This window comes from Capricornis sumatraensis, chromosome 12 (genome assembly GCF_032405125.1).
Source record: "Capricornis sumatraensis isolate serow.1 chromosome 12, serow.2, whole genome shotgun sequence".
Taxonomy (NCBI): domain Eukaryota; kingdom Metazoa; phylum Chordata; class Mammalia; order Artiodactyla; family Bovidae; genus Capricornis; species Capricornis sumatraensis.
In genome coordinates, this window is record NC_091080.1 from 22,995,102 (window position 1) to 23,009,624 (window position 14,523).

The following is a 14,523-nucleotide window of genomic DNA, read 5'->3' on the forward strand; positions in this document are numbered from 1 at the left end:
TCCTAATTTACAGTGTCCCATTTCAAAGATTCCTCTCTCATCTGTTTCTGCTGTCTCATTACTAAAGCTCATTTTATGCTCCATTTTAGCACCATTTTGGCTTCTAAAATGCAAAAGTTAAAAATTCTAATCAGTTCATAATTCAGTGTTGATCATCGTGTTAACATTTTGTAGAGAATAAGATGGCTACCCTCTGATGATTGAGTGAACAGTTTCTGCAGCTCAGCTGTAGCAGTGCTCTTCGGGGAAGTAAAGGAGGCTGGAGCACAGGCATGCAGCTCTGAGGAATTATAGTAATCAGCTTACAAGGGGATGTGAGTGTTACAGCACAGGTCACCCTGTATCCTCTGCCCAAGCAGATGGCACAATGACATGGTAATACATGTAATAAAATTTTTTCTCCATTTGCCTTTATATGCCTTTAAAAACCCTCAGCTTTGAGTATATGATTCTGTGAGGGAAAAAAAAAAAAAATCCTCTTTCTATGATCCTTTTTAAATGCCACTGTTAAACAATGGACTCTCCAAAAAGAAAAGAGTTCCGACACAGACAGTCTCTTCCTGAAAGAAATGCCTAACATTTGCTTATTCTCTCTGTAATCCATATAGTAACTTAAAAGGCATATTTTTTTTCTTGCTCATGTAAGTGTATTATACATTACTCCAGTCATTTCCTGGACATCGGTACAGAGCTGCCTACTATATGCTTTAGTTCATAGGGTTACAAGCAAAAGGCCCACAGCCTTCTTACTCTTTTCTTCTATCTATTAACAGTTCTAACACAGTATCTATTACCTCCTCCAGCATCCACAGCTCCAAACATGCCCTTTCATAGGAAAAGGTCCAGCTCATCTCAGCCCATCTGTTGAATACTCTGGAAGTTAAAATTAAGCCTGTAGGCACTGTCTCTATGATTTATGTTTCCTAAAGTCAATTACAAATTTTCAGCCAGAGTTATCAAAATTTTGAATTTTAACTTGAAGTTTTCATTTTTACAAATACCAAGTGCTTTTAGAGGGAAATATTTCTATGTTTACTAAAACTATTAATATAATGTAATTTCCTATAGATAGTTTCTGAAAGACAAATCTTCAGGTTTAAAAAACAGCTTAGAGAATTTTATCATGTTTAACAAAATCTGTGGAAGGAATCTAATTTTTTTCAAGCTAACAAAATGTTTAGGGACCACAGGAAATATATCTTTAGTGTTACAAATACGTAAAACCAATCTGTGAGCTCAGGTCTGTGCTATGAATGGAGTAAGATCTTCTGCCCCATATCACTCATAACCATACCCACAAGAAGTCCTGCATTTTCTTATGATGGGTCTTTGGGTGGGTTTCTGCCTTTAAAATCTATGAACATAACACCAAGAAAAAACCATAAAGGAAAAGATTAATAGGTTCCCATACACAAATGTTTAAACTCCGATATTAAATAATACTAAGAGATTTATAAAAATTTAAGTATTTCCAACATAATATCTCAGCACAGAGAGATCTTTTATAAATCAGCTACACACACACACACACACAAGAAGATAAAAAAAATGACCAGTAGACCTAAGGAAAGAAAAGAGGGATTAAGCTCTCCAAATGAGATTTTTTACTCAGCTTATAAGCACAGATTTTTTTTTAAATAGTAATAGGATTAAGGAAAGTATAGAGCATACTTTTGGTGCCAGTAAATATTGAAGTCAACTTTTGGGAAAGTAATTAAACTACATATATTAAAAGACCAGTAAACATGGATTCCCTTAAATCACCAGTGCTAATTAAAAGTGTTTGTCCTCATCCAGTCATTAGACAAGTATCTGTAAGGATTTTTATTGCAGGGGGTTTGATATATATGTTGATAATATCTTGATGGATGCATACCAAAATATTAAGCTGTGAAGATCAGCAAATAAAACTTGAAAAAGTCACTAGTTTTTTTTCTTTTTATAATTTACTCATCTGTATGTCTAATGTTTCTGTAACAAATACCTATTACTTTTGTAACAGTTTGTCTCATTTTTATTCTCTTTTATAGAAAATGTACTTTTTAGAAAAGGTGGAATTCCTATCCAGGCTTACTCATAAGTCAAATTGTATTCCAATAAAGAGCAGATGAAATGTGAAAAACAAAATAGTAGGCTCCCTTACACAGCAGCTCTTGCTTCTTTTCTGGTTACTTCTACCTGCATAGAGAATTGTTTAAGGAAGATGTGTATGATCCCATATGTAGTCTAGAAAATTTTGGCCATAAAGTCACAATCTTCCATACTTGCACAGTAACTTTTTAACAAGATCAGCTACCTGAACAAAATCTTTGGGAATGCAGGATATGGCAGGCAACAGAAGAGAAATTGACATCAATTTTCCTGAGAGTCCCCAAAGTATGAAAGCCTCTCTTTCCCCTATATTGAGTCCTGGTTACACATGGGAAAACAGAAGCAAATGAGAATGCCAAGCCTAGACAGAAAAACCAGAGCATGACCATGAACTGTGAGGTAGCCAGGCTGGCAGGTGCAGGCTTGAAATGGCTGCAGTAAAACGCCTCCAACATTCACACATTTACAGTCAGTTTGGCGGTGTTTCCAGGCCAGGCTGAGGGATTTCATTGTCCCCATATTAGGCAATGACAAAGATTTCAAATGGACCGAACATTTTATATTACTGTCAACAGCACTAACGTAGATTTGCCTGGCAGAGGAGAGGGAAACCAAGAGTGTCTGCATTACTTACTCCAGAGGATCACTGAGTACCATCTGCTCTCAACCACCATCACCAGCACCCAGTGCAGCTCTTTCTGTACCACAGCCTCACCCCACTTCTGTGAGCCCTCCCCCACCAGTCTTGGTCCAAGAACCGGAAATCCCAGTGCTTCTCCAAATACACATTTGGAAAGTCACTTTCAATGCAGCAGTTAGTACCACAGGAGAGCTCTTAATGTTGCACAGTATTGTGTGCTCTTGTCCAGTTCCAAAAATTATCTGCTCTTCCAACCTTCATTCTAAGACTAAATGCAATGCTGCAATGCTTTTCTTATATAACGTGGGAGGAGAGGGGGTGGCCAGACCATACAGTGTGGAAAACCAGTAATTCCCACACCAGGGTCTATAAACTGGTTCACGGTCATAAAAGAACAGGAAAGCCTACTGAACTAGTAATAGGAACTAGGTTGCATGAGCAAAGACAAGTTTCTAAAACACCTACAAACCACATGTGGTATTGACATTGGTGTCCAGCTGATTTTTTATGACCTTTCAGGAAATGAACTGTCCCACTCTCAAAAACTAGAGGAACAGTATTAATAAGTCAAAACCAAAGCCAAATCCAGTAGTGATTATAGTACTACATTTGATCTCTATGGACTGTAAAGAAGAACATAAAAACAAGAGAGAAAAACTCAAGAGCTTTTCATTAAAAACAAACACAAACTATTTATATGGAACCAGTTCAAATTTTATTTATAAATTTGTTTAAAAGCATATAAAGGATTTTTTCTTTTGCTCACATTTGTAGCCTAAATTAAGAAAACAGGGATACAAATCTAAAGGTGCCAGAGCTTCCCCAAACCTGATCTGAGAAGCAGAAAAAAATTAGCTGTTTATAGAGACAGGCAGGCAGGCAGCACCCACAGTTCTCACTAACCTGAAAGCATCAAATGACTCCCTGCTTATTCTAGCTTACCAACATGGCTGTAATTATACTTCCAATAAGAGGCAAAACCAATTAGAAAAATAATGCAACATTTCACTAGCAGTAGAGATTAAATATGAGTTCAGTAATCTGCGCCTACAACTATGCATAAATAATGACAGGGAGAAGAAACCAGTCATCCTCAGCCGCTCAGCTGAGTGGGTGGGCAGTGGGAGTCAAGGTAAAAAACAGTGAGGCTGAACAAAGCTGCAAGAAAGAAAAACATCTCGTGTGGTTTTTCAAGGTCAGTTGACAAAGGCCAGACATAAGCAAATATTTTTCATGTATCCTGGAAGAAAAAGAAAACGAAAATTAGCACCAGCAACAAAACAGAATTCAAAGCCTTTGTAAATCCAAAATGAAGTTCCTCCAAAAAACACTCTGACTACATGACTATTTTTTTAATGATTTCAAGTCCCAGTGAAATGATTTAATTTTCAAGTTCCATTTCGACTCACAAAATGGTCTCTGTCAACAGTGCGTTGGCTTACTGAGTGACAGCTCATCAGCTGTGTTCTGAGAGACAGGCTAACACGAGTGACAACTAATAGTGTTCACAAATATTGTCACCCACCTCCATAGTCAGAGCAAGGACAGGGCAAATACAGTACGGAGCAGAGCTACTTCAGTGGAAATGTGTGGAGTAAAGTGCACTGTATTATACAGCAGGAAGGTGACATCTAAGGGGACCTGGAGGAAAGGAGGTAGACTTAAATGAGTTCCCTCCTCCCAAGCCTCCCAGACTACCAGGCCAAGGTACACCAAGGTTTCAGACTACTGCTGCTCTAACATTCTGGGAAACAAATACCAGGTTGCCTCATGGGTCATGGCAAATGCTTAACTGCCCTCGAAGACACAGGATTCAGAGTTTCCACAGCATCTCAAAGGATCTCAGCTACTGGTATCAGAGAAATGATCATTTGAACTGATTCTTTAAATATCCTACCTTAGATGCATCTTATATGTGATTCAAAGAAAAGCTTTGGAGGTGTTTTTATTATAGATTTTTGATCCCTTGTATTAGATAAATTTATTTTCTATACCTAGTTTGCTAAAGATTTTTACCACAAATGAGTATTGAAATTTATCAAATGCTTTCTCTGTATCTGTTGAGATGTTTCTCCTATAATCTATAGGTGTTTCTCCTATAATTTATATGGTATGTTATCTTGGCTATTTTTTGGTTCTATTTATTTGTGATGAGCCAAACTTAAATTTCTGGGATAAGTATATACTTTTTAAAAAATTCATTGTTAAATCTGTCAAAATTTTGTTGTGATTTTTTAAATCTATGTTTATGAGTGAGACTGGCCTATGATTTTTTTTTCTATATAGTCTTTGATTTTGATTCTAAGTTACATTCACCTGCTTAATCCTTTGGAAGAATACTCCCTTCTTTTCACTTATCTGGAAAACATTCTGGACATTTGGAATAATCTGTTTCTTGAACATTTAGTAAAACTTTTCTGTAATATGTGTAGGCCTGTTTTTTATTTTATGGGAAAACAGTACCTAATCTAGATACAATTTAAATCGTTTTGAATCCACCTACAAAGTGTGAAAGAAAGTGTCTCCCCTATCTTGCAAATAGAGCATGTTGTCAATCTCTTGTATTTTTCCAAATAATAGACAAGAAGTGGTATTTTGGTTTAGTTCTTAATTTGTATTCCTTTTGTTATAAATTCATTGGGTGCTTTACTTTCAAAGATTATAATTTTTTATTCCTAGAAGTTCTACTTTGCTCTATTTCAGTCTTCTTTGTTGTCTTTGTCTCTTGTTTTCACTTATCATTTCAAAGTCAATATTTATTCCAGATGTTTTATACATAAATATCTTAAATTCAATATCTAATCATTTAAGTATATCAAATCATTTGATTCTAAATTTCATTTTGGTGACCCTCAGCCACAGCTATCTGTTTCCTGTCCTTGTGGTAAGTTCCAGTCATTGTGTTATACTTAGGATAAACCTGTGAACAAAACAGTCAAAGAGACCTGCTCTGATGGAATATGGAACATAAATTATCACAAGGAGAGAATAATAGTAATTGATCAATAAAACATCTAAGAAAATGATGTTAGAAAATTAGGCCAGAGGTTGCAGAGTGCTATAGAAAAAAGAAATGGAGCCTGGAAAGAGAACTACAGCAGTCTGGTGGCAGCATCAAATGGATGGCCAAGGAATCCTTGGAACTTAAGAAAATACTTGAAAGAAAACAGATCATTTGGATGTTTTGGAGAAGAGTATAGAGGGAGCAGCCAGTTCTTAAGTATTCAAAGAACAGCCAAAGAAAGCTGGCGTGGCTGGGAGGAATGAGCAAGAACGGCAGTCGGAGGAGAGTGCCCGAGGAGTAGCGTGGGCTCTAGGTCTTGAAGCACCTGTAAGGATGAGTAATAGACATCCTGTGGCTTTTACTCTAAGGACTTTGGCTTTTACTCTGGAGTCATCAGAGCCACTGGAGGGCTTTGAGCCAAGGAGTGACAGCAGATGACTTATTTTTCAGTCTCATGTTGAGAACAGACTAGGTGGAAGTGTAAAAGCAAGGACACCATCTAGGAGATGGTCTCAAGAATTGAGATGAGCAATGATGGTGGTTGGGATCAGGATAATAGTGGTGAAGGTGGATGAAGCTGCGAGACTGGATACATTTTGAAGAAAGAGTCAAGGAGACTTGCTGATGCATCAGCTGTAGAGGTGTAAGAGTCAGTCATGCAAACATGAAAAAGCGCAGACAGAGAAGTGGGGTCAAGGGCAGCAGAGGTGAAGTTTTAGACATGTTAAGGTTGAAATGTCTATGAGATACACAAGTAGTGATGTTGGGTAGAAAAATGGATCTGCAAGTCTAGAGGAAGAGATCGAGGCTGGAAGTTGAAATCTGGGAGTAAAAGGCATATTGGTATTTCATTTCATGAGAATGAATGATGCCATGAAGGTATTAAGTGTGCATAAAGAAGGTAGTCCAAGATGTATCCCTGAGGCACTCTAATGTGGAGAGGACAGAAAGATAGAGGATTCAGCAAAGGAGTATGGAAAGCAGTGGTCACTGAAATAAAACCCAGGAGAGTACAAAAGCCAAGCAAACAAAGAGTTTCAAAGAGGAGGCAGTGATTTATCATGAAAAATGATGCTAATCAGTCAAAAGATGAAGACTGAGAAATAACCACTCGATTTTGCAATGTAGATAATGTTAGTGACCATGAGAAGAACTTTGTATTTAGACAGAGATGGTCTAAATTCTGATTAGAGGGGGTTTAAGAGAAAAGGGAATAAAGAAATTGGAAACAGGACAAATACCTCAAAGTTTTTCTCTAAAGGGGAACAAAGAAATAGGACAGTAGCAAGAGGAAAATGGGCATCAATATAATTTAATATTTACATTTTCTGCTGATGAGAATTTTCTAGTTGAGATGCCATGTGGCAGCTCAGGAGAGAGGGAGGAGCATTGTTAGAACAAAGTCCCCCGGCGGATGGAGAAGACAGAATCTGTGCCATAACAAAAAGCAGACACAGAGGAAGGGATGTCTGTAGTGAAGTGAGGTGGAGATGAGAGCCTGGGCAAGTTTTTGCCTCCAGGCCACTGCTTCTTTCACGCAAGTGAAAAGTCAGTGACCACGCTGGACTTGGGTATGCCTGTCTTAGCAAGGAATCTTCAGTCATCCTCACTCACATCATATCCTGAGAAAGTGATGTTTCTCTCTTTCTATCTGTGAGGAACCCAAGTGGAGATTCACAGCTCACTTACCTAAGACCTACCCACAGTCAGGGCAAGCCAGACTCCCACATCCCTATTCCCCTTATGGCAGCCCATGGAGTATTCATTTACTCTCTCCTGTCATCTTCTCTTCAGCCCCAGGTATTTTTCTATGTATGTGTGCTTAGTCTCTCAGTCGTGTCCAGCTCTTTGCGACCCCATGGATTGTAGCCCGCCAGGCTCCTCTGTCCATGGGATTCTCCGCGGGATTCGCCTCCAGAATACTGGAGTGGGTTGCCACGCCCTCCTCCAGGGGATCTTCCCAACCCAGGGATTAAACCCAGCTCTCCTGCACTGTAGGCGGATTCTTTACCATCTGAGCCACCAGGGAAGCCCTTGCTATGTATATGTACCTTCTAAATTGGGGATATTAAGTACAGGAGAAAATGTACAGGAAGTCCTGTCCAAAATCTGAGTGTCAATCACATTTCACTACTTATAAATTCTATAAACTTGGATAGTGTCTTAAATTCACAATGCCCTATTTTCCACGTGACTCCTACTCACATATTCTTTTAAGTCAATAATTTGTCAATTTCACACACGATACAAAGATACTGTTTTGATTCTTTTCTCTCTTTGTACATTGAATGCCTTTGTACATTGAATACCTCTCTCTACTCTGAATGCCTTAGTGATACACAGGAGCATACATTATAAATAGACACACCCACTATGCATTCTCTACAATTAGCCTACATTTAATTATCTTCAATATATATATGTTTGTGAGGTCTATCCATAAATTTTAACCACTAGATGCATTCCAAGGAACCTATCAAATCTCTAACAGATTATTTTCTCAAAAATGACCTTTTGTCCACCAAGCATTTGTTAAGGGGTGATCTCCTCTGGAGTTAGCAGGTCAGCAAGTACTTGATTATTTTCTCATATTTTACCAGTTTAAAGATTTCTGTCTGTTCCTTTTTTTTTTTAATAAGTACAAATACATTTAGGCTTCAATTAAATTGTAAAACCCACTATGGTTAGTTTTAATTCTGTACACATTGCAAACCCCACAATCCCATACATTCCAAAGCTTTGGTGCTGTTTAAATAATCTACTGTGCACACAAAACACATTACACACATATTACAACATAGTCGCAAGGCTTTCTTCCCCAAAATCTGTAAGAACATTTCATTTTCAAAAAGTGCCTTTTGCCATAGGGTTTTTTAAAAAATCATTTTGTAGTGAAAAATTAAATACTGATTTCTTTGATGTGCTAGTTTCACTGAAAGAATATGTTACAAGAGAATGCTTACTACTTTTAGAACCATATTTCACTGAAAATCTTCCTGGAAAAAAAAAATGTTCCTTGGTTTTTATTGTAGGCCTGGGCAAAGGGTGATTTTTTTTTTTTTTTAAAGACTTGCAGTCCAGGCAATCACACAGCAAACAAAGGGCAGGTGTCATTTTTTATTGTGATTGGCATTGGGCTAGAGCTGAAATCAGGACTTTCTCCATCTCTCAGAAGCTGTTGTGGAATTTACAGTAATCACCCCAGCTGCCTGCCCACTACACAGCTGAATGGCACACCAAAAAAATATTTATCTAGAGAGAAGGCCACAACATATTTTTTAAATTCTCATTGTTTTTATTCTTCAACTTGGAAATATTTATTTTCTGAGGAAAAAAATAATAAAACTCACCCAGCTGTTACCACTATTCATATTCCAATAACCACCAAAATTCTGGAGGCCACCTGGTTGACTTTTGCCTTGGAGTCGGTCCAGAAAAGCATTATTTACCCTTTAAAACAATGAAAAATGTGGGTAAGTGGAAAGCTTGCTGCAGGGCTGAGAGATTTCTGAGAACCTAATGTGCTGTCTGAATGGACTGTGGGGAGCTCTGCCCCCATTCAGCTCAGAAGAAATCTACAGACACTTCTTTTCACATTAACCATATGACTTGCTGCGAACAGTCCTTTGGTGGAGGTGGTGGTAGTCTTGGATCAGTCCAAAAGAGGCATAAATTCTTTACTCCAGAGTTTCACTCACCCGCCTCTACTAGTTCTACAAGAGTCTTGGTCACCCAAACAACCATACCCCTCAGGGCCATTCCAGGCATGAACCCCAGAGGAGGAAGGAAGATGGAAGCTTCAGCGAGAACCAAAACATGAATTACAAGATAAATGTCTCTCCCATACACCCTGTACCCCATTGCCAGTCTTTCTAAGGTAAACCCAATAGTGAAAAGTAGAAGGAAAACAGGAAGAGAGCGTGAGAAAAGAGAAACATCTGAAGAAGGAAGCCCAGGCTTTCAAAAGAAGGGATACATCTTTCCCTGATGTTTGATCATACTAACAGCAACCAATTTCAGAAATAAAGTCAAACATATAAGAGGTAAAACTAAAAAGAAAGGCAAGAAGTGATCATCCTAACAGTCAAGATAGGGTTACCTGTAGGACGACGGTTATATTATGTTATTGGAGCTGGCTATCTGGGTGTCCATTTTATAATTAATCATGCTAAATATCCTTTTCATGGACTTTTGTGTGTTACATCTTACAGTTTTTAAATTTTAGAAGGAAAAAGGCCACACCATGCTCTGTGTTGCTCATGTATGGCTGAGCAGAGTCAGAGACATGGCAGCTGGAGAAATAGCATGGTGACAGGTACCCTGTGACGGAGAAGGCAATGGCACCCCACTCCAGTACTCTTGCCTGGAAAATCCCATGGAGGGAGGAGCCTGGTGGGCTGCAGTCCATGGGGTCACGAAGAGTTGGACATGACTGAGCTACTTCACTTTCACTTTTCACTTTCATGCATTGGAGAAGGAAATGGCAACCCACTCCAGTGTTCTTGCCAGGTTCCTGGTGGAGCCTGGTGGGTTGCCGTCTATGGGGTCGCACGGAGTTGGACACGACTGAAGCGACTTAGCAGCAGCAGTACCCTATGATGTGAATGAATAATTGGGGAACAGCATCATGAAGGCCATAAGCTTCTCAACAGAAACACAGTGCCTGGAGCCCAGAAACCGTTCAATCCATGCTTGTGGAAAAGGGGTTAGGCAGGAGCCAGTGAGGTGAGCCTCCTTTTTAGTCATGAAGTTTAGCGAAGGTGATCATGGTGGGTGGCTGTAAGTCAACATCTGTGTAAGATTTAGGAACTCTGAGGATAATGACTGCTGACTTGCAGAGTCAGAGGCTGGGGGTTTTGCCTATTGGTCTTGTTTAGTGTGTTCAGCTAAAATGCCAACTGCATGTTGACTCAGGCTAGCCTCTGGTTTTTTGGTTGCTGTTTTCAACTTCAAGCCCCATTTGGCAGTGGTTACATCTTAGTTATTAGAAAGCCTTTTTTTTTTAATCTTTCACCATAAAATCTACCAAGGTGTCATATTCTGGTCAGCCTGGTGGTGGTGGTTTGGTTGCTAAGTCGTGTCTGACTCTTGCAATCCTGTGGACTGTAACCTAGCAGGCTCCTCTGTGGGATTATCCAGGCAAGAATACTGCAGTGGTTTGCCATTTCCTTCTCCATTAGTCAGCCTAGTTCACTGCAGAACTGAATGTTTACGCCACTTTTTCTAGACCTCTCAGCATGCAGACTGAAATAGGATACCTGAGCTGGAGACTTGAATATTAAGGAAGAAGGAACTGGCTTTGATCCCCCTAAAACTATACAACCAATGGTACAGTCCATACACCTGGAGTGTCCAACTATTCCATACACCTGGGGCTGTTTTTATCCAGTCTCTCTGTCATAGCAAAGATGGACGTTCCCCTCAATATCCCTCGTCCCACTTCACATCCAATCCACTAGAATTCTTGTTGGCTCCACCCACTAAACACATCCTGAATTTACCTGTTTATTTCCATGGCCACCATTCTAGTCCAAATCCCTATCTTCTCTCATTTGCCTCTCTTTCCACTCCTGCCCTCTGCAATCCATTCTCCACACAACCACTTGAATAAATTATAAAAGGGATCAGGCCTTCCTTTTGTTTAAAACCCTCCCACAACTTATCAGTCTTAGAATAAAATAATTGACTTACAAAATCTTCTATTTCCTGCCTATCTTTCTTTCCTCATTTTGTACTCTTCTCTTTCTCACCGTCTATAATCAAATCATTTGGGCCTCAGAAAGTTCAAGCTTATTCCCGATTTAGGGCCTTTGTGTTTGTTGCTATGCTTGGTAAGAGGGGACATTCCATTGTTATGTTCTGCCCTCTTCCCATCTCTGTGTGATTGACTCTTGTTCTTGGATGTCACCTCTTCATTGAGGAACTATCGCCTGTAATCTCTCCCTTAGCGTCACTTTGTGATGTGGTCCTCATGGTGTGCATCGCTATCTGAAATAATCTTGTTGCTAAACTGTTAACTTCTATTTATCTCCTCCAGATTGTATATCCCATGCAGTTGGGGACCTTCTCTGCCTTGTTTACACCTATTCCTAGTGCCTAGAACAAAGCACAGGGTATGCCCTGATTCTTAAGAGGTGAATGAATGAATTGTCCAGGTGCATGGTCCCCACATTAGCCTCTTTCTGTGACCACAGCTGCACTATAAAATTAGCCATGGTAGTGAGAGTAATTCATTGTCCACTGCCCTCAATTCACTTAAACACTTTGAAGATGGATGACTCTGTAATGTACACAAGGTGATGTGATTCACTTTTGAGCGTGTCATTAAGAGGACAGCAGACTGGGTCAACTAGGGATCACAGGTGGTAAAGAGATTACTCTTTCAATTTCTATCAAGAATTTGTAATAGGGAAGAACCTTTTGTATTCTATTACAAGTTAATCACGAAAGGGATGTTGCCTATAAGCTTAAATTATACATAATGGCCCATCTCTGAGAACCCTGCTTCTCAGATAATGAGCATTAAGCTAAAATACCTTTGTTTAGCTCGCAGGAAACATAAACTAACACATAAACTCCAGTGACTGACTGGAACCAGGAAATGTTTGATTTACTCCCTCCCCTTTTAGTAGAAAAGAAGCCTGAATTCTAATTCAGGCAAGACTGGTTCTTTGAGACACACGTCTACCATCTTTTGCCGACTGTCCAGTAACGTTGCTGTTCTTTGTCCCAGCAACTCATCTCTCAATTTATTGGGCTGTCATGGGACGAAAAGTGCGAGCTTGGACTCAGTAGCAAATTCAAATGGGGGGAAAAGAAAATACATATATTTCATTGCTGTCAAGCCAGTGCTCAGGATTTTCTTCAGAGGCTTAACTTGGATAAAAACTATTGTTCAGAGATGATTCATGTTTCAATAAATCAATTCAGTTCATTCCAATTTCCAGCTTGCAGCCCAGTTCAAGTCCTTCACCCCCAGCGCTCTGTTTTTTCCTCTGAAGTTTTAACTTTCTTCTCTTCCTCAGAAAGTTACACTGGGTCAGGTTCAGGTGCCATCAGATTCAATCGTTGCAGGGTTGGTTGTAAAGCTTGTTAGGAATCTGCATGATTTCTATCATAAAACTCAGGGCTGCATTTTCTGCTATGTGAACTTCCAAACAGTAGAAAACACATCATCTTCTTGTCTCTGATAAAATTATGTCCCTGGAGAAAACCTAACTTAACGACCCCTTTCCCCAAACCACATAGCTTGTATTGCTGCCCTCAGCAGGAACGGACACAGTTATTTTATTCTTTAAGTGACAACTGAATGAGTATTTTTATATGAAAAGCTGGAAAAGCTCACTGTAAACACCAAAGGACAATACAAACATGAGCTTTTATCAAAAACTGATAGTATAAATAAAATATGTATAAAGACTTGATCAATTGTTTCAAAACTGGTTACTGAGTTTATTATCCAGAGAGATTTCCTATTGGATTAACTTGGGATCTATATTTAACTACAATCAGTAGAAAGAATAGAAGGTGAAGGAAAGAAATAGTGCCATCAATATTGGTAGGTATTCAGCAATAAGGAAATAAAGGTCAAAGTTCCTATAACAAAAAGTAATCTTTTCTACCTCTAATCAAATAATGCATTTTTATCGGGTGTCCACTAAAGATTAATTTCTTAGCAGTGGGGCCTATTAATGTGACATATCACTATCTTTAAAATGCCTAAAGCTTTATAATCCAATTAATCCTCAGAAATCCGAGAAATACTGGCTACTAATAACTAGTGTTATAGAAATATCAGGTTTTTTAATAGAAAGACTTTAAAGAGAAAAAGTAAAAGACTAAACTAATTTATGACCTAATTTATTAAGAAAAAAGAAAAGGTAGCAATAAATGTTATGTGGCAGCCTGAATGGCGAGGGGAGTTTGGGGGAGAATCAGTTCAGTTCAGTTGTTCAGTCGTGTCCGACTCTGCGATCCCATGGACTCCAGCACGCCAGGCCTCCCTGTCCATCACCAGCTCCTGGAGTTTACCCAAACTCATGTCCATCGAGTCGGTGATGCCATCCAACCATCTCATCCTCTGTTGTCCCCTTCTCCTCCTGCCTTCAATCTTTCCCAGCATCAGGGTCTTTTCAAATGAGTCAGGTCTTCACATCAGGAGGCCAAAGTACTGAAGTTTCAACTTCAACATCAGTCCTTCCAATGAATATTCAGGACTGATTTCCTTTAGGATGGACTCGTTGGATCTCCTTGCAGTCCAAGGGACTCTCAAGAGTCTTCTCCAACACCACAGTTCAAAAGCATCAATTCTTCGCCACTCAGCTCTCCTTGTAGTCCAATTCTCACATCCATACATGACTACTGGAAAAACCATAGCTTTGATAGACAGACCTTTGTTGGCAAAGGTCCAACTGTGGGGGAGAATGGATACATGTATATGTATGGCTGAGTCCCTTTGATGTTCAACTGAAACTATCACAGCATTGTTTGTTAACTGGCTATATTCCAATACAAATAAAAAGTTTTTAAAATGAAAAATAAAAACAAAACAAAAAATAGGTAATAGTAATGGTTCCCCTTTATCCAACAAAATAGTCTAACCAGTGTATCAGCATTTTGATGTTTCCTTACAGCCAGAGAGGGGGTTCCCTGGTGGCTCAGACAGTAAAGAACCTGCCTGTAATGTAGCAGACCCAGGTTTGATCCTTGGGTCAGGAAGATACCCTGGAAAAAGAAATGGCAATCCACTCCAATACTCTTTCCCAGAGAATCCCATGAACAGAGGGCC

The 14,523-nt window shown here is 39.2% G+C and overlaps 1 protein-coding gene across 3 annotated transcripts in view; it reads right to left on the reverse strand.

Moving 5' to 3' along the window:
* Positions 1-3,449: 3,449 nt before the first annotated feature.
* The window catches only part of EPSTI1 (epithelial stromal interaction 1), a 100,480-nt gene continuing 89,406 nt past the window's right edge, over positions 3,450-14,523 (reverse strand). The window contains exons 10-11 of one of the 3 annotated variants that reach the window (XM_068984437.1): positions 9,086-9,185; positions 3,845-3,971 (exon numbers count right to left, since the gene is read on the reverse strand). In XM_068984437.1, coding sequence (XP_068840538.1) covers positions 3,963-3,971; positions 9,086-9,185 — 109 coding nt within the window. In that variant the 3' untranslated portion in view covers positions 3,845-3,962. Of the gene's footprint in view, positions 3,972-9,085; positions 9,186-14,523 lie in introns of all 3 variants that reach the window. The other 2 variants (XM_068984436.1, XM_068984438.1) reach the window with 2 other exon arrangements.